The 19,786-nt window shown below is 39.0% G+C and overlaps 4 protein-coding genes across 7 annotated transcripts; 1 reads left to right on the top strand and 3 right to left on the bottom strand.

The window, feature by feature from the left end:
* Positions 1–3,038, bottom strand: dnaja (DnaJ heat shock protein family (Hsp40) member A). Of its 3 annotated transcripts, none has more exons than XM_026175886.2 (8): positions 2,893–3,038; positions 2,404–2,545; positions 1,772–1,946; positions 1,560–1,664; positions 1,246–1,473; positions 919–1,149; positions 697–797; positions 1–591 (listed from the first exon to the last, which is right to left on the bottom strand). In XM_026175886.2, exons 2-8 carry the CDS (start codon positions 2,533–2,535, stop codon positions 376–378), a joined length of 1,188 nt encoding a protein of 395 aa, XP_026031671.1. In that variant the 5' UTR covers positions 2,536–2,545; positions 2,893–3,038; the 3' UTR covers positions 1–375. The 3 variants fall into 3 exon arrangements, with proteins under 3 accessions (XP_026031671.1, XP_026031672.1, XP_080160053.1); XM_026175887.2 differs by having other exon boundaries at positions 2,874–3,006; XM_080303927.1 differs by lacking the exon at positions 2,893–3,038 and adding an exon at positions 2,666–2,888.
* Positions 3,039–3,563: 525 nt separating this feature from the next.
* Positions 3,564–9,699, top strand: acsbg1 (acyl-CoA synthetase bubblegum family member 1). The gene is made up of 14 exons (XM_026175885.2): positions 3,564–3,788; positions 4,415–4,482; positions 4,568–4,836; positions 4,943–5,031; positions 5,184–5,304; positions 5,378–5,458; positions 5,548–5,697; positions 5,886–6,062; positions 6,346–6,527; positions 6,644–6,877; positions 7,009–7,226; positions 7,397–7,536; positions 7,698–7,944; positions 8,112–9,699. The coding sequence occupies exons 1-14, from the start codon at positions 3,754–3,756 to the stop codon at positions 8,186–8,188; spliced, it is 2,088 nt and encodes a 695-aa protein (XP_026031670.2). The 5' UTR covers positions 3,564–3,753; the 3' UTR covers positions 8,189–9,699.
* idh3a (isocitrate dehydrogenase (NAD(+)) 3 catalytic subunit alpha) lies at positions 9,116–15,277 on the bottom strand. Of its 2 annotated transcripts, XM_026175877.2 has the most exons (12): positions 15,138–15,216; positions 14,750–14,815; positions 14,209–14,271; positions 13,997–14,080; positions 13,686–13,800; positions 13,199–13,386; positions 11,440–11,573; positions 11,252–11,354; positions 11,078–11,142; positions 10,253–10,337; positions 9,981–10,133; positions 9,116–9,889 (listed from the first exon to the last, which is right to left on the bottom strand). In XM_026175877.2, the coding sequence occupies exons 1-12, from the start codon at positions 15,162–15,164 to the stop codon at positions 9,806–9,808; spliced, it is 1,167 nt and encodes a 388-aa protein (XP_026031662.2). In that variant the 5' UTR covers positions 15,165–15,216; the 3' UTR covers positions 9,116–9,805. The 2 variants fall into 2 exon arrangements, with proteins under 2 accessions (XP_026031662.2, XP_026031663.2); XM_026175878.2 differs by lacking the exon at positions 14,750–14,815 and having other exon boundaries at positions 15,138–15,277.
* A 1,025-nt stretch (positions 15,278–16,302) lies between these two features.
* On the bottom strand, positions 16,303–19,632 carry lrrc61 (leucine rich repeat containing 61). Its single transcript, XM_026175879.2, has 9 exons — positions 19,378–19,632; positions 18,321–18,416; positions 18,097–18,243; positions 17,925–17,985; positions 17,674–17,759; positions 17,528–17,593; positions 17,364–17,432; positions 17,091–17,216; positions 16,303–16,986 (listed from the first exon to the last, which is right to left on the bottom strand). Exons 1-9 carry the CDS (start codon positions 19,403–19,405, stop codon positions 16,880–16,882), a joined length of 786 nt encoding a protein of 261 aa, XP_026031664.2. The 5' UTR covers positions 19,406–19,632; the 3' UTR covers positions 16,303–16,879.
* Positions 19,633–19,786: the final 154 nt, after the last annotated feature.

Below are 19,786 nucleotides of genomic sequence, written 5' to 3'. Positions count from 1 at the left end.
TTTAAGCATTCTGGGTATTTATTGTACAAAAAAAGCATTTGACTTGAATTTCACCTTCACAGAAAGCATACAAGTCATCATTTAGGTTCATATGAAGAAATTTGTACTGTAAATTTCGGAAAACAAACAAAATACACACTTAAAAAGAACATAACATGCACAAAAACAAACAAACCACTGACAACTTTAGGTGCACCCTTCTCCACTTGCATATTTGTGTCCCGAGTTTAATAAAAAAAAAAAAAAAAAGGGATTGGCAACAGTTTTAAATGTGATGTCACAAATTTACAGTGTGAAAGGGACCAAAGGCATGGGTTAAACCTTTCCTTTTGCAAAACAAAACCCACATGCTCTGCATATAGACTTTGACTACAATCACTGTGTCTGACATTGGACGCCACCTCTGGGATTGTCATCGTCTTCCTCGTAAGCTTCACCACTGTAGTGTTTCTGTTGTGACTGCAAATCGGCCTCGCTTAGTTCTACCTCCTCCATGTCATCTGTGACCATCACATCCTCTCTGGGCGGAAGAAGTCTTTCCAGCTGGAACATCAGATGTTCTGGGAGCCAGTTTTTCTCTGGGAACTCCACCTGCAGGATTAAATGAATTCAAGTGAGCTGAAAACATTTTCCCACCCTGTGGCTTCAATTTAAATCCAGAATTGTGTTACACTGTTGAAATGATGTTCAACTTACCTGAAACTGAATAATAAGCTGTCCCCTTTCATAAGGTTCTTTGTAAAGTGGCATGCCCTCATTCATAACACATTTGACGTCATTGTGCTTAATGACTTCACCTGTTGATTTGAAGGAAGAAAAAAAAAATAATTAAAAAAAAATTGGAATCTATATTACCATTGTTCACAATCGGTCACCAGAAAAGCCAGCACTCAAGGCCAGCTGATTTCAAACACTTACCTGGTTGTGAGCTGATAACAAGCGTTCTGTTGTCTAGAGTCTGAATGGTATTCCGGAATCCACACAGTGCCTCGACAAGTTTGATGTCCATCCTCATTATTAGGTTATTGTCCCGTCTCTGGAAAACTGGGTGATCCTTCTGATCTAACACAATAATCACATCCCCAGGTTCCAGGCCAGGCTCCTGGTCACCTTCTCCATGAAATGTAATTTTCTGACCGTCTTTCATACCTGCACAAGAGACGCATCATTAGCTAAACTTGCTTTTGAAAACAACAAGAAAAGCATTTTTATAATACAAATGTCTCAGATAGGTGAGAGCTTTACCTTTGTCAATATGAACTTCAAGGATTTTCTTCTTGCGTTCTACTTTCTGGCCATTGCAGTTCTTGCAGCGATCCTTTGAGTTAAATTTCTCGCCCTGTCCCTGACAGTCTGGACACATGCTTTGGATCTGCTGAATCATGCCTGGTCCCACCTGCTGCACCCGGACTTGCACTCCTCTTCCTTTGCAGTTTGTGCACTTCTCCAAAGCACCCTTCTTGCCACCATAGCCTATGATGAGAAGGAAAAAAGGAATTAAATATCTTTATTACTCCAAACACTGGTATTTTTCTTTCTCCAATTAAGTTGGTACTCACCTTCACATTTCTCACAAATTACATTCTTCTGGAGTCCGAGCTTTCTTGTTGAACCATTGTACATCTCCTCTAGTGAGACACTAAGCTGATGAACTACATTTTTCCCTAAAGGACAAATAAATAAAAAAAAGCACAACATTCATGTTATAAATGCCAGGAATACACATCACTTCAAACTGCATCTAGCTTGAAAACTCAATGAGCCACCTCACCTTTTCTCTCCCTCTGCATTCGTCCTCCACCTCCAAAGAACATATTGAAAATATCCATCGGAGAACCTCCGCCACCCATCCCTCCTTCTTTGATGGCTTGTTCCCCTCCTTGGTCATACAAGTCTCTCTTCTTTGGATCTGACAGCACCTCATATGCTTGAGAAATGTGCTTGAACTGCAGATATAAAACAAATAATTGAATTACTTTTAAAAGCGAGAATGAGTGACTCCACTAAAGCTATAACTTGAGTTTGTGTAGATTTTCAGTCATCAAGGTCATAGTAAGTCGATTATAACTTGTGTTAGTTTATTTGCTTCGACCCTTTATTAGGCTTACTTAACGTACGACTTGTGTTGTGACAATGCTACTTAAAAAAGTCACATAAATGATGAATAAAATAGAATACAATAACAACACATTTAATGTTAAACATTACTTTCGCACAGTAGCAAAAAACATCAAGTCAGTTCAAGCGTGCAGGTCTTCCTGTAGCCACACGCAGTCAGCTGCGCATAGATCATTCCAGAAAGTTCCAACTGGTCTTTAAAGTAGCCGGTTTAAAATTAGAAGCGGCTTTAACAATAGCACGTAAACGGCTGAACTGCTACAATAAAACACGTTTAAAACTCACCTTCTCTCCTTCGTTTGGATTCTTGTCAGGATGATATTTCAAGGCAAGTTTTCGGTAGGCTTTTTTGATTTCATCCTGTGAAGCATTGGGTTCGACACTCAGAAGATCGTAGTAGCCGGTTTCGTGAACCATGGTGACTGTCCTAAAGAGGAAATAACACACACCACGAACACGTTACACACAAGGTTACAGCTTGAAACACACTGACAGCTGATATTAAACAAATAGCAAACCGCACGCTAGCTGCAAAACAGGGGCTAACCTCTGTTTTATCTCGTTAAACCCAGCGATAACGGACTGCTAAATTTCAGTATGCCTCACACGTTACGGGAAAGCAATACAACCGGCATTAAAAGACACACGGATGTCGCCCATATTCGCCTTAGCTATAGTCAACCTTAAATGAAACTGCTGGTATTTCTTCGTGACAATGATAATTATTATTCTAAATTGAAGTCTTTATGCCTTACTTTCCAGATGCTGCCTTACCAAGCTTTGAGTCGCCTTTGCTGTGAGAGTGCGGAGCGAAAGTGGGAGGTACTTATAGCCGCTTTGCAGTGCAGAACTTTCTGGAGAGCTTCGAGAAGCGGGACCGGATGTTTCGTTGGCGGAGAGAGAGGAGTCTAGAAGGGACCCGAGTAGGGGGACGAGGGAGGGGTGGAGGTTACTAGATCTCCTTCTTATATAGCGTGACCTACTTTTTCGAATGGTTACATTGCCTTAGATGTCTCTATGAGTCCAGTGGGGCAAGGGCAAGAAAAAAAGGAACAAATATAGCATGTATGATCTTTAATAAGATACAGCCTGCTTTGTAAATGTTATATAACCTTCTCTAGAATATTCTTTAATTACACCCACACGTCTGGCAAAACAGAAACAATACTCCATCCCAAATAACTGCAATATTTGTTATGTGAGCTACAAATGTGTATACTTGTTGTTTATTATTGACAGATTTATTGCAGATTAGGTGCTCCTAAATTCCACATTTTATTACATTTTTAGGAGTGCTAAAGCCTGTTTCACCCTGTAACTCATGTGCATTAAGCTTGATTAAAATTAAATGCAGAGTGGTGTGATTAAGTTTTGAACGTGTCATTGTGTGAATTGGGAAAGGCTGTTTTACATGTGAAAAGCGAAGGTGATTTGAATTCAGGACATGTTCTTGAGCAACTGATTCCAATGCACTACCCACATGGTCTTTCCTGTTTGTTTCACAACCTTTAGCGACTTGGGAAGGCTTGCTGAACTGCAAGTTTGTTTGGTGTTTTTTTGTTTTCTTAATCCAGTATATTCCCATAAATCACGTTCGTCCAAGTTTTGAAAGCAGCATTTTTGAGCAAGTTCAGAATGGAAAAGAAGGTCGATCATCAACTTGAGGATAGGTAAGCAACTTAAGATGAACTGTTTTTTGGTTTCTTTCACCTGCCTTCACCTTTTTTCTAACAGTTTAACTGTAAGATAGCTTCTAATACTTTCACCAGCATGCATGCACAGTGCATAAATGTGGTGATGGTTTAACCACTTAGTCACTTCTGCCAGAGTTATTGAATGAATGTTCCTCATATTATAATATAGTTTTGCACCCAACCTTGGCACTGAGTCCACAAGTCCCAATTCCTCAAAAAGATTTTACTCATGTGTGTTTTTATTATGGTGATCAAGGATGTGCTTTTCCAGAATCATCCAGATGTGTTAATTTGAATTGATTTTGATTATTTTTGTCCTTTGAATACATTGTCATCTCAATTGGGAGAGAAATGTGATCAATGTTTGGATCAGTCTTTATATTGATTTGCAATGGCTCCTCCCCATTTACCATGACAACAATATTGACGAGTGGGAGCAGACAGTTGTTGTTTTTTTTTGACAAACAAAGCAAGGGGCTTTTCCTGTGGCAAAGCCCCGGCATTGTGTTGGATCAACAAAGCTAAAATGAAACCCCTGCCAGAATTTGAGGTGGAGTGCGTGCGAGTGTGCTTGAAGCCCGTGTTTCCTCTGTGTGTTTCAGTGTGATGTTGCCAGCTCAGAAGACTACGGAACACACGCAGACAGATAGTGAAGAGCTCACCTTTATAGGTGAGTTATGAGCACTGAATAAGAAGACTTTTAGTGCCCAGTGATTGCATTTGCATTTCAGATATGATTTTTTTTCTTATCGCAGGACAAGTAGATGTAAGTCAGGCATTTTCCAGCACACCTCTTGCTCCAGCCCATTCTCTTTGGACCACTGATGCTAGAGGTTCAGTCAAGCTGAGAATAGAAGAAGGATGTACAGAGGAACCCAACACAGTTCACCAGTTGTTTAAATCCTCAGTTGAAAAATATGGAAACAAGCATGCACTTGCCAGCAAGAAGAACAACAAATGGGAAAAGATAACTTTCCTAGAGTATTACCAGTTGTGCCGGAGAACAGCCAAGAGCTTTCTAAAGGTATATTAAACAAAAGAACTAATTACATTTTAGGTACGTGCTAGACTACACTGTCAATGATCAGACTTTTACAAAGAAAAGTCCAAAACTTTGTTAATGTGTGCAGCTGGGTTTAGAGCGATTCCATGGAGTGGGAATACTAGGATTCAATTCAGCAGAATGGTTCTTCTCTGCAGTCGGTGCAATCATGGCAGGGTGAGAAGCGCACATTACACATCAACAACTGGACCTGGATTAAGCACTAATCAAACTCAGCCAATCACTGCACATAAATACCATATAGGTGTATTTCTCCTGTTGCAGTGAGACATTCAATAACTTCTTTGTTTCTCCTACATCTGTAACAGAGGAATAATGACAGGAATTTATGCCACAAACTCACCGGACGCGTGCCATTATGTGGCTAGTGACTCTAAAGCCAACATTATTGTGGTAGAAAATCAGAAGCAACTGGAGAAGATATTGCAGGTACTATACAATGATATGCACATGCAGTGGGTTTGATTCCACAGCGAAAACATCTTCTCCCTTGCTATTACAGATATGTGACAGACTACCCAATTTAAAAGCCATAGTGCAGTACAGTGGACAGGTTCAGCAGAAGATCTCAAATCTCTACTCTGTAAGTCCTCAGGACAGCACATAAAATGATACAGACCACTATGACTGTTGAGCCTGTGTTCCAAATGGTATATTTCTGCTTTTGGGTAGTGGGAGGAGTTCATGGAGCTGGGTCTGGATGTTTCTGAAAAACAATTGGATGACATTATCAGCAGTCAGAGAGCTAACCAGTGCTGTGTCCTGATCTACACTTCTGGCACCACAGGCAAGCCGAAAGGAGTCATGCTCAGTCATGACAATGTAAGCTTTCATGTGGCTATCAATGTGTGCTTGTATGCCTAATGTGTCTATTAACAAATCTTATTATTGTAACTATGACAAGCTACTTGAAAGCGAAGAAGATCAAATGCAAAAACGTAGAAATACCTCAGAAATGTGTTGTTGTTTGAGGTAAAACAAACAATTTTCTGCACTGAATGAATTTACAGATCACATGGACGGCCATTCATGCCAGCAGGGCTGGAGAAATGCAGCCAGCCGACACGAAACAGGAGTCACTAGTGAGTTACCTGCCTCTCAGCCACATTGCTGCTCAGATCTATGATCTCTGGACAGGCATCCACTGGGGTGAGCTGGTATACTTTGCACAGCCAGATGCCTTAAAGGTAAGTAGTTAAAAATATTTGATCATGTGATTCTAACATGTGTCACAAGAATATGCATTTCGACAGCATTCAGTACTACAAGATGTTTAACATGAAAATAGGTGCACTTTCATGGCTCAGATAAAAATAAACATTTTAGTAATTGTGGAGGTAATCATTTGAATAAGATATTGTAAAAATGCAGTATTGTGCAGACTGAATTCCCACACCCACAATGGTGTCTCCCCCCCCCCCCCCCCCCCCCCCTTCATTCTTTTTCACATTTTGCACATTTGCTCTGTAGGGAAGCTTGATAACTACACTTCGGGAGGCTCGCCCAACATCCCACATGGGTGTCCCACGGGTATGGGAGAAAATGATGGAGAAGATAAAACAGGAGATTAGTCAGTGTGGATATTTGAAAAAGAAACTGGTTACATGGGCAATGTCAGTCAGCCAGGAAACAAATCAAAAGTGTACGCATGAGTGAGTAGAGTTTTGATTCTCAATAATTATTTATAAAATGTGCATATACGTGTAAATAGATGAATTTTCCCAGAAGAGATGATTTCATTCAAAAGTTTCATTTGCAATTTTATTAGGGATGATGAAAAACCGTTCCTTTTTTACGTGGCTGACAGCCTTGTGCTGCAGAAGCTTCGGAATGAGCTGGGCCTGTCTTGCTGTCAGAAGTTCTTTTCAGGAGCAGCACCGATCAGTAGTGAAACCGTACAGTTTTTCCTGGGTCTGAACATCCGCTTGTATGAAGCCTATGGCATGAGCGAGAGCACAGGACCTCACTTCATGTCAGGTCCAAAAGCTTATAAACTGCCGAGGTAAAAAAAAAAAAAAATAATAATGTTTTTTTCAAAATCAAGAATTGTAAAAAATTACTTGTGTTTGTGGTCCTTATGTTTTGAATTGTAATAAAGTCTAAGACACAGAAAACTCCTTTTTTGACCTATAGCTGTGGAAAAGTGGTGCCTGGCTGTCGATACAAATTGGCCAATGTAGACTGTGAAGGGACAGGAGAAATTTGCTTTTGGGGACGCAACATTTTCATGGGTTTCCTCAACATGGAAGACAAAACAAGAGAAGCTTTGGATGAAGATGGATGGCTGCATTCTGGGGACTTGGGGAAGGTTGATGAAGAGGGTTTCTTGTACATCACAGGAAGGATAAAAGGTAGCATAATCCCATCAAACAAAACTATTGTGAGAGTGTAACTGGACATTTTAGGTCACTGACACACACTGTGGAAAGAGCATGGTGTTCTGGGCAGAAATAAGACTTCTTTCTCTGTGAAGTGAGTCACAAACAGCTGAAATGTCAGGTTGTCTACGCCTTGCATTTAGAGTTGATCATCACAGCTGGAGGAGAGAATGTTCCACCTGTTCCCATAGAAGAAGCAGTAAAGAAGGAGCTACCCATCATCAGCAATGCCATGCTGATTGGAGACAAAAAGAAGTTTTTGTCCATGCTTTTAACCTTAAAGGTAATCTGCTGTAATTGTTCTGATTTCTCCAGCAACATAGCATGAATAGTGACAAGAGAACTGTTAAATGTCTTTCTCACTTACAGGTGTGACAATGATCAATTTAACCCTAATGTCATAATTTCTATGTATATGATGTTGGGATTTATCCCGTTTTTCAGTGTTGTAGCAATACCGAAACCATGGAGCCAACAGAGGAACTCAGTATGGAAGCTGTGGAGTTTTGCAGACAGCTGGGCAGCCAAGCAAGCAAAATGTCTGACATAACCGGTGGAAAAGACAAAGAAGTGTACCAGGCAATTCAAAAGGGGATTGACAGAGTCAACTCTGCAGCCACCTCCAACGCCCAACGCATACAAAAATGGACCATTCTGAGAAAGGACTTCTCTGTTTCTGGAGGAGAACTGGGTAAATTCAGCAGAACAGTGTTAAAAAAAGATTAATACTATACAATAAAGGTTTATGCTGGTATACCATAATATCAAGACCATGTAACACAATACAGGTGCAAGTTGTATCGAATCAGTTGCACATTGCAGAGAATCTATAAATGATTTACTATTTTCTTGTTCCAGGTCCTACAATGAAGCTTCGCCGTCCAGTTGTCTTAGAGATGTACCACAAAGTTATAGAGAGCCTTTATCAAGGATAAAGTCACTTTCTACTGTGTAACTGTTAGTATGAAATCATGTGTCATTTTCCTTCATCTCATCCCCTGTGAACATGCATAAAATGTAATTACAGTACAGCACAAAAGTCTTGAGCCAACCCTCATTTCTTTTTATTTTGGTTCCAATGAGTCAGACTTTCTTGTCATTTTTTGAAGTGTTCTTGAGTGGTCAGATTATACAAGAACTGCGCTGAAAAATTGTGATTACAGGTGTTAAGGTATGATGAATCCAAATTTGACACTTGTGGTTCAAATCATCACTATGTACAATGAAGGTCAGGAGAGAGGTGCAACAGTGAGTGTCTGCAGCCATCTGAAAAACACGATAGAGGCTCTGTCATGTTTTGGGGCTGCATTTCAGCCATTGGTGTTGGAGGATCTTTCCAAAATGGATGGAAATATGAATGCAGAAGTGTACTATTGGAGTCTGATTCATAATCCAAGAGCATCTGGAAAGTATTTGACAATGGCTTCATTTTTCAGCATGACAATGATCCAAAGTAGTAAAAGCATTCCTAGACAGAAACAAAAACAAAATACACTTTTCAGTTGGGTTTGGCCTCCCAAGGGTCTGGTCCTAACCGTTCTTGAAGCAGTGTGGGATCATCTTGACACAGAATAAAACAAAGAGATCAAATCTGAAGAGATTTGAGATATCCTTCAAGAAGCCTGGAGAAATATTCCTGAAGACTATTTAAATAAATTACAAGAACACTTGCTTAAGAAAGTTGTGGCCATACCAATTTGAACTGTACAAACTGTTTTTGCCTTATATCCTGTATTTTCTTGTAAGTTTGCACATTTCAAAAAATAATTGATTTTCCATTTTCACTGCATACTATAAAGAAATGAGGGGTGGCTCAAAACTATTGTATCTATTCTGCAGAATGAAAAAAAGAGAACCACACATAGTGTTTAAAGGATATTTTATTTAATAAGTTTAAAGTTACACCATTTTAATGCAACTTTTACCTTACCAACACTGATTTTGACTTCTTTAAAATGATACCAATCATCTAGCCTGACAGGAAAATTGGTGGAAGTGCTTTATAACATTGATGAGAAAGACATGCTTCTACCCAGAAATCAGTTATAACAGCTATCAGAGTCATTTGAATAACACTGAATAAAAATTATGGCATTTCTCATGTCAGTGTAATACCAATTTTACAATAATTACATAAGCAAACAGTAAGTTTTCAAAAACATTTAGTGAAAAAAATCTCTAATGTGTTTACAGATGGATTATCTAAGCAACTAAATGTGAAGCAGAGTTTGACTTCTTAGCATATGATTTGTTTGTCAAGTGGAATTTGTGGCTGTGTCTTCAAATACTATTGTCAAATACATTAAACACATTTCACCAATAAATAGATAATATTCACCACTGATACACAGGAAAATCACATATGCATATTCCATATACACAAACCACTGTTAACACAGTTGTTTGGATTGTGCAGAGAGAAAAATTAAACATTCAGGATCTCAAACTCCTGAGTAGTTTTTTCTTTTTTGGTTGAAATGTGCGGATACAGCATGATATGGTCAAGTGGGCAAAACCCTAACAATTAACAAACATATCTCACTAATGTCCTTTTAGTCCATATCCTTCATTCTCTGACATATTGCTTCTGTGAATTCTGAGCACTTTGAGTTCCCTCCCAGGTCTTTGGTCAGAACCTTGAAGATGAATAACATAAGCATTATAAATTAGAAAACAGGTGTACACCATATAACCCAAACTGCAATTCTCCAGAAAAGAAGTAATTACCTTTCTGTCTCGAATTGTGTCAAAACAGGCACTTTCAATCTTCTTGGCATGCCCATGAAGACCCATGTGCCGCAGCATCATGACTGCACTGAGCAGCAGGGCGGTGGGGTTAGCCAAGTCTTTTCCTGCTATATCTGGAGCAGTTCCATGAACCTGATTTTACAGAAAAAGTTGATATTTTTAAAGAACAACAAACACAAATAGACTGTGGATTTTCTGTGCAACTTGTATGTTGATCATGTATCTGCAACTTTACAAAAATGACCCCATACCGACTCAAATATGGCCACATCATTTGCACCAATGTTTCCACTAGGAGTCACTCCAAGACCTCCAATTAATCCGGCACAAAGATCACTGTAATGGTAAACACATTGGGTTACCTTTAGATTTCATAAAACATATACTGGATTTAACATAAATTCATAACATGAATGAGCAATCACATTTTTAATATTGTGTCAATATTTTTGTTGCTTTTTTACAACTCCAGACAATTTTGCTGTCGCCCATGTGTGTTTCAGCTCTCTGTTTTGTATGCTAACTAGTGTGTGCAGGGGTATTCTTGTTCACAATGAGTACCTCCATGGATTGCTCTTGCTCCACCTAACCACTGTTGATACAGGCTGGACAAGTGTCTGATCTTATGCACCACCAAGCTGCATCACGAATCATCACAGCTGTTTAAAGGGATATCCAATTTTCATTCAACCAGGCTGTGACTTCGAGTAACTCCTTACTGTTTTGTTTGGTGTTGGCTACAAGAATAGGGTTTACTACATTTACCATACTGCCTCTGTAAGGACCAGTTAGGTGTTAGTTTTTTGTTAGAGACACTAGGTTTAGAGGTGCTACTACTACTACTGTATTTTTGGTATGAAAACATAGGATTTAATTACACTTTTTTCTTCATTTAGAACAGTCAGGATCCACCTCCTCAGCACTCTCCTGTTCATTCTGTTACCTCCCTTTTTCCTAGTGAGCCACAGTTGAAAAATGTCGTCTTTGATTGATAAAGTGCAAAAGAAAAGACTCATAATTTGCCTTGTTCTTATGAGTATTTTAACATAAAAGATTTACTGGTGACAGTTGTGTACCTTAAGATATCTCCATACAAATTTGGCATCACTAGTACATCAAACTGTGTGGGGTCCTGCACCATCTATAAGTTTGGATGAATAAGGACATTAAAAGAAAAATACAGCAAGCATTCTTTTATAGCCATCTAAAACATATTCGGACTAATTTACCACAAAGCTATTGGGACATACATTAAGGCACACGGTATCCAAGTACATCTCAGTGAATTTCACATCTTTGTACTTTTCAGCGGCCTCTCTACATTTTCGTAGGAAAAGTCCATCTGACATGCGCCTAAATGAAAAAAAGAGAAGCAAAAATGTAGTTTCAAGCAGCTTCACAATGACAAATGACTTAACTTGTGCTAAAATATACTTACATGATATTCGCCTTATGAACAGCTGTAACACTGGCTCTCTGATTGTTTCTTGCATATTCAAAAGCGTACTCTGCAATGCGTTTGCTGGCTTGTTCGGTGATGAGCTTAATACTCTGTACAACACCATCAACAATCTGAAATAAAAAGAATGAAGAGTGAACACGACTACAGTGCTGTGCAAATGCCACCCCTCATTACTTGGAGATAATTTATCCAAATTTCAGGAGTGGGACCACACCTCATATATAAACCTCCTGCATTGCAAGCTGTTTGTTATTGTTTTCGTGCCCTATCCTGCCTGTTTCAAAATTAATTCACCTCTCATTAGTGGCCTGAGACCCACCGCCAATCCCTTCTGAGGCCTTCCCCAGTCTCAATTCACGCTTATGCCATCTGCTGTTATCTTAAAGAAATGCTGTCAAACCTAAATGAAGATGTGGTCCCTGCTAGGTAATTTATATTTTACTTTAGATGTTTAAAGTGGTCTTGACCAGTAGTTCTTTGAGTTTTCTTTCAAAGTGTATCTTTGGACTGAAAATGTGTGAAAAAGCAGCCAATGTTCAGTCTTTGTCCCCGACCATTTTCAGAGGGGTGTTTTGTTGTCTTTAAACTTTGTTAAGAAGCAGGAGTACCCAGAAAGAGCCCACACATGAAATTAGTGAAGTTAGGGTAAGTGGTGATTCTAAATTGCCCTTGGGAATGAATTTGATTGCGAATGGTTGTCTGTTTCTTTGTGTTTGCCCTGTGACACACTTGGGACCCATCCAGAGTACATATCACATCTTGGCCTATGACAGCCGGGATGGCCTCCAGCCCACCTGTGACCCTGAGACAAGTTAAATATGAGCACAAAAGTAACCCATGGAGTGTTTTCCCAGGAAATGTAAAGTATAAATAACTGCTTAACCCTTTAGTTTAACAACAACTAATGTAGCAGTAACTAAACCTTGTAACTCATGAGTAGCTGCACAATACTGTCAAATAATAAAACTGAACAATATTTTCTACCTGGGGTGATGTAGCTGGGCTCGAGTTTTTTAACCACTTGCTTAAGGCCTTTTTCCCCATGTTTGGACTGGCATCATAACTGTGGCCTATTAAGAGGTAATTTCAGTCATTTCTCTTTCTATCATATGGAGTGTAACTAGCAAGCAATGTTCAGTTGAGACATTTGTTTACTTTTGGCTTGCAAAACTTACCTTTTCCTCATTTGTATTCAAGTTGTACTCAAGTGGTGAAATGTGTTTGTTGCTTCCAACATTAGTGGAAACAATTTTCAGAAATGTTTTCTTTTTTTAAGAAGCTCTGTTTTTTTCTGCAGTAAATTATAACCAGAGGCCGAGATTGACTCTTTCTCTAATGTGCCCAAGCGTGTCTTGCAGATGCCCACACCAGGGATGTTATGCAAGTGTCACTGCTTTAGCAATGATATCATGATATAACATTTTTATTTGATGTAAAAGTTTTATACCGGTATGATTGCAAATGATACGATATGGGAAAAATCTACTCTAACACACCGCCAATGCAGTAAATGTATACTGGGTAGGAAAAAACAAACAGTGGAACACTATTGGTCATGGACTGGCCTCTTCAGAGCCTGGACCGCAACATTTCTGAAGCAGTGTAGGATCAGCTCAACCAACATCCAAAGAAAAGGTTTGAATGTTCTTCCAGAAGCCTAGAGAACTATTCCTGAAAACTGTTTAAAGAAATTACAAGAAAGCTTGTCAAAAGGTAATGTTAATAAAGGTCTTACAACATGTTCAATTCCACTGTATTCTCCCTCGGTGTTCTCCCTGATTGTGACCAGGTTCACATCAGTGTAGGGGGTCTGGTAGCCCTCAATGGACACGCAGGGCCGCACATTAGCATAGAGGTCGAAGGTTTTCCTCAACAACAGGTTCATGGAGGGATGGCCAGCAGCTATTGGTGTCTTCAAAGGGCCTTTAGATTGTTAAAGAATTCAAAAATATTTCATGTCAAACCAAAAGAATATATCTAAAAACCTGGTGATTGGTTTGGAAGTTTTTCTCTCTTAAGCATGCCAAATTAATTAATGCCCCTAATAAAATTTAATTTCCAAGCTGCTGATGTGGGAACACATGAAAGTGAAGTTCCTGGAATAAAGAGATTAGTACATATTCCCAATATACACACCATTACCTAGAACTGTCCTACTGTTTAACTTTGCCTTAAAAAAACAAAACAAAAAAACCCCCATATAGATAAATCAATCAGGTTACCTTTCAGGCCAATTTTGTTCTTGTCCATTGATTCTTTGGCATCTGGAGGTATCATCCACTTTCCACCAGGTCCCCGAATGGCTGTAACATTTCTCTCTTCCCACCGAATAGGTGCCTATATCAAAAGGACATTCAATTCATTCTTTTTTCCCAGAACCTTTGTTATCTACAATTATACTAATCATATTTCTATTGTTATATGATTTATGTGGTATCAGTGCTCAAGCATTATATTATTCTCTGATAAAATCTGAAAAATAAATATGCATGTTAATGATTTTCTTTTTTTTAAACTGTTTTTCAGTACTAACTTTAGCTGCTTCAAATATCTTCATGACAGCATTGGAGATCTCTGGACCAATCCCATCACCGGGGATTAAAGTGACAGTCTGAATCTGTGAGGCAGGACAAACACAAGTTTTATTGCACACTGATGAGGTAGTTCAAATTTAATATAACCTCGAAGTTACAGAAAAAACCTTCACACAAAAAAGTCTGTAGTTTTACAAGGAAAAATAAATACCCCACGGATGAAAGTCCTGGATTGTGGAGTCTCATTCTTCAAAGCCCCAACTACCTGTGACAACTGAGAAAAACACAAAACACAAATTGATTTTTTTCCTCCCAACACTATTCTGCTGTTTATTTATGGAAATAAGAAAAAGCACTGAAACATGTCTGTGTATAGTGTGAGGTGAACTGAACAGATGTCTTGAGTAATGATGATGACCAAATTTGTGCACTGCTGTGTTTAACAGTAAAACATTTTTGACTGGTATAGCTGTTTGGCAAGTTTGTATTGGTTTTGCAAACGATTACATTGTCAGTGTGATCTAAATATGTAAAACAATGCAACTGCATGAAGCTCCTATGTGAGCAGGCAGAGAGACAGGAAGACAGGCAGACAGACAAACAGCCGAAGGCAACCCTGACTTTGAAAAGATTACAAAACAGAGTCTCTATTCCAGATGTGGTCACATCAGAAGCGAGAGTAACTGCCTGCGAGCTCTTTTTCCAGTGCAGCAAGGATATACAGTATTTAAAGTTAGGTACACTTAACTTACTTCCTGTGGTTTGAGTTTATCCTTGCCATTGATCGATAAACCCAACTTTGTTAGTAGATTAAGAATCTGTAGATGATAGACATGTGTTTCCATAACGCAACCTTAATAAAAACATGTTCAAGTAGAGCAACGAAGCCATAAATTGCTTCTACATTGCATTACACGAGAACGTACACTTGGCTAAATAGCTGCTAGCTAAACGTGTCGGGTTGCTATAGCAACTACGGGCATATAGCCTGTGCGTTAGCGGTCAGCTAAGTAGTTAGCAGTGGATGTTCTGCCTCTGGTATGCTGTCAGCGGGACAGACAATAAGTGTTCGCTGATGAACTGAAACAAAATTGATCTAGTGCAACTATGACACATTTCCATAAGTTTCAACGCACATACCGCTGACCTCCACGCCTTCCCTGCCATTCTGAACGAACCAAGGTCGACACAACAGCTGTAGCAACTGTCGAGCTTCTTCTTCTTGTTGGCGGTATTTTACACCCTCCGAAACGGTGCATTACTGCCACCAACTGGTATGAAGTGTGGACAACCTCGAATCCTATGTATATATGTAGGATTCAGAATCAGAATCAGAAAGGGTTTTATTGCCAAATGTTGAGCAGGTTTACAACATTAGGAAATTGCTGCGGTGCTTCAGTGCAAACATACTGTCATAAATTACACTTAAATAGACATGAAAATAAAAATAAGAATTAAAAGAATATGTATATATATATATATATATATATATATATATATATATATATGACTCGCCTGTTCCCACTTGAGCTTCTCATTTCTCCTGCCTTCATTCAGATTTTGTAAAAACAGCTTCCTTTGCTTTCTTACTCCCATTGCCTTTTTTATCCCCCTTCCTCCATTTCCGCCGTATTAAGCCCTCTATCTCTGTCCTACTGACATGAAAGACGTTTTCTGGCCTTTGTCATATGTGCCATTTCATTTCCTTTAACTTCATAATGTGCTGATAGCCATAAAGTGTTTGCTGACTATCAAAAAGTCCCAATAACTGTGCTGTAAAGCGGCCAATGATAAAGCTGAATCTGAACTTACTGTTATTTTTAACTGTCTTATGATTGCATCGACTGAACTACTAAAAGTATTGAAAGTATTTCTCCTGTGTATGCTGATTACGTCTTTATGTCAAATGGAATGTAAAACTCAAAGACAGGATCTCTCTTGGCTCTTACTTTTCTAACTTCAGGATAAAGATAATGAAAAAAGACTAAATTAAACTAAAACTAAATGCAAGCTTCTCATATGGGCTATATTGTAAATAGCATAATAATAGTGAATGTCTGCAGGTGCTTAGCGTTGCAACACTATTACCGCCTGCAGGTGGCGCCAGTGGACCGCTTCTAACACGCCGAGGAACAACTTCTGCAGGCTATAACCTTCTGCTTTATGTTTTAAAATCATGTTCATTGGTTCAGAGTGAGCAAACATGGGTCTGTATGAATATATGTATGAGTTGTATACATATCACACACATGTTTTGTATAATATATACAGATATATTAGTAAAAATAAAAGCGGGGGTACACCATTAAAGCTTCATACGCACTGTATTTTACACATTTTGATTGCACATATAATAAACTTTATGGTATAAAACAAGTAGAAACAGCTGAAGCAATCATTAAATCACCTTTTTCTTTTTGCAGAAATTGAACTTGCAAAGAAAGCACACAGCATGGGACACAATAACTTCCCGAATTCTCCAGCAATGCAAAATGGAAAAAAGCTATAAATTACTGAGAACCAATAGAAAATCGTAAGCAGCATAAAACAGCTCTCAGCATAAATGGAGGCTACAATATGGTACAAAATGCACACTGTGCAAGTAAAAGACATCTTTGAACCAAACTGAGGGCTGTCGGTACGGGTAAAGGTTTTCACACCACCTACATGTTTTGTCCAATACCCAATGCATAGGATGAGTACAAGGTCAGCAAATGCCACACACTGCAAGACAGCGCACGTGTGTCAGGCAATGGTAAATGTCAAGCATTTCGATACAGAGTGGTTAATCTGCAAAAATCTACAGTACATTAGCCATGGTATATCACACAAGCAGAGAAGTTGATAAATGTTGCCTACAAATGTGTTCGAAATAGGCCGGCTCAGATGGCATATTGTTTTGGTTGCTTCTTCAGGCTCATGGATCTTTCAGTTTGTGAAATCACATGAGTGGCTCTGTTGTTGAGGAGTCTGCATTCATGAAGAACATCTGTACAAAGAAAAATACATAAAAAGTCAAGGAATGCACTATGCATCTAACACTGTTAGCAACCAGCTAGATATCTAGGAACAGGTCTGCAGATATTCTCTTACCATTAAATTGCTTATAGGCTTCTTCAATAATGGCATTATTAGATCTCTTTATCTCCCAGTAACTATCTTCCACCCATGGCTTGCAATCAGAATGTTCAACAAGCTGTCCATTCTTGTACAGACCAGCTGATCATCATTCAAAAAAAGTAAATATCAGTCTCGGTATATTATACAAGCAGAGGCAAACACAAATGCATCACAACTGTCAGCGGTGCCACAATCACCAAATTAATCCAGTAAACAAAGTGTGACAACAAGTTCATTAAAATATACCTTTTATGGTATCATCAATGTCCTTGCATAACTGATACAGATCGCTTCCACGCCCAACAACTCTTTCACCTGCAATTTAAGCAGATTAATTCATTAAAACACGAAACTCTTACAAGTTAATGTTGAGCAGTTAAATGTCCAAAGAATGGGGAAAAAAAACTTACCATCCAGGACTTTGATATTGGGGAACATCTCGAGAACTACCACTCTATATGAAGAGTTTCTGCACACTGCCATAAAGAAACTTAACATGAGTTCATTAATCGAGAATTTCCATCCACTGGAATATGTTCAAAGTCACCAAAATTACCTGGATTAGTGTAATTATATGTGTTGTCTTTCAGACGTATATTTTCTAGCTTTCTCAAAGAAACAAGGCAGTGTAGGTTCTCAATACTGTTGAAAAGCAAAACAGACATGCTCTTAAAATGCCTAACAACATAGTAACTTATGCATAAAGCTTTTCTGCTTTTATGTCAGTAACACAGCCGCTTGTGACATATTCACATTTTTAATCACCTGCAGGAAAAAAAAAGACATTCAGTGGTTATTTAGTCTTACCTGGATATAATATTACCAGCCACATTTAAGTTCTGTAAAACGTCACAAGTGCGCAGGGGCTCTGGAAATACAAAAGCAGTGACCAATTTATGAGAAATTTTAAAGCCTTTTCATGACAGTAATCATCTTAATAATGCAAGAAATAAATAATCTTTTTCTTCTAAAATTGTACCTAAATTGGAGACCCTGTTGTTAGACAAATTGAGGACTGAAAGAAGCCGTAAAGATGCTAAAGGAGCCAAATTTGTGATATTATTTCCAGAGAGGTCCAGTCTCTCCAGGTTTATACATTCCCCAGTGCATCCAAGATCATGTATACCTACAAGACACAATTTAAATCATAAATGAAATGCAAATTTTGCAGAATGAAATGCTAATATATTATTTCCATCTTACCGAGATTTCTTAATTTGAGAAACAATATCGACTCCAGATCAAATTCCCCGGTACGTGACTTGAGCAGCACGGCAGTTATCTTTTCATGGTCTGCATCTGAAAGAATACGAGTCACAAGACTTCAGCAGAGCAAAGCATATTTATTTTTCTATTTGCATGCACCCACTCTGTCATTGTTCGTGAGTCAGCACAGCAAAAGAAAACGCTAGAAGCACAGTGTCTGTTCTGCTTACAGTATAAGCAAATAATCCAGGCAATCATCTCTAATAGGGGACAAAAAAAAATTCAGACAAGCAGTTTCTGAATTTCATATCTGGCTGCACGCTGGGATGTCCTCTTGAGGATAGGGTCACAAACAGATGTGCTGCTGGGTGGTATTATCTCGCCAGTTGTATGCATAAATAAAAGAAACCCAGGGAGTTATATTTGGCTTGATTCCCTGAGGCAGTGTCAGCCAGCTCTTATTAAGAGAGGTAAAAGGAAATCACGGTTGACCAGAGATGATGATGATAATGATGCTGATGTAGGGCTCTGTTATTTTCTTGGTGATCCTCTTATTATATTTTCAGATATGCAGCACAATTTTTATTTACTTATTTAAAAACTAAATGAGCACTGACAGACATGGATTTATATCCTTAAATATGACAGAGAATGGATTGGGTGTAAGCAGGGACTAATGTTTTGCACTGCACCTGCAGAAAGAAAGGTCACGATGTTTAGATTACCGCACAGTCTGCCAGCAATAACGTTACAACTTGTTAGCAGAGGCATTAAAGGGACTTTGTTAGCCCATGTTAGCTATATTCGTGAGACAGCGGCTGCGTGAATTAAATCATGAGGATGATTCAGCCGGATGAAAGTGGGTGGGTTCTTGAATATAATTAAAAACGTTCCCCGTCTGTTTTATTTATTTATTTTGTCATGAGATGATATAAGCAAAATGTTGTGTAACAAACAAAAAGGGGTTATGTTGTAGCTGGAAGCACAGCTACCTAGCATAAGCAGCTAGTGGCTAGCAAAGCAACGTAGCAACAAGCTACCCATCACAACTTACCTTGGTCCTTCTCTCGCTTGGAGTCCATCCTGGGCAACTTTGCTACCTTCAAAGCTGCCTAACCCGGTAAAGAGCGACACTTTTAACCAGTGTGGTGGTTAGGAGAGGTAGTGGCTCTGTGGGGTGAATGTGAAATTATCATCTGTCCTGGTGTGCAGTCAGGATACGCTCACTGTACTGCCGTGCTGTAAATAGCACGCAGGTGGATGAGACGGACCTCAGTCTCCGCAGCCGGCAGAGGGATGGGGGAGGCGATCATCTGCGGTGCAGGCTGCTGAAAGAAGCTGCACACCTGCTTAATTAAATATATAAATAAGAAATGCACATATATTAGATGCCGCTTCTGTGCAACAGGTTCTCGGGTCAATTAAAAGTTGTCGTCTTGCTACTGTGCCGTCGATAATAACTA

Source organism: Astatotilapia calliptera, chromosome 7 (assembly GCF_964374335.1).
Source record: "Astatotilapia calliptera chromosome 7, fAstCal68.1, whole genome shotgun sequence".
In the NCBI taxonomy this organism is placed as follows: Eukaryota; Metazoa; Chordata; class Actinopteri; order Cichliformes; family Cichlidae; genus Astatotilapia; species Astatotilapia calliptera.
The sequence above is the reverse complement of the archived record's forward strand: the minus strand, read 5'-3'. Positions and strand labels throughout refer to the sequence as shown.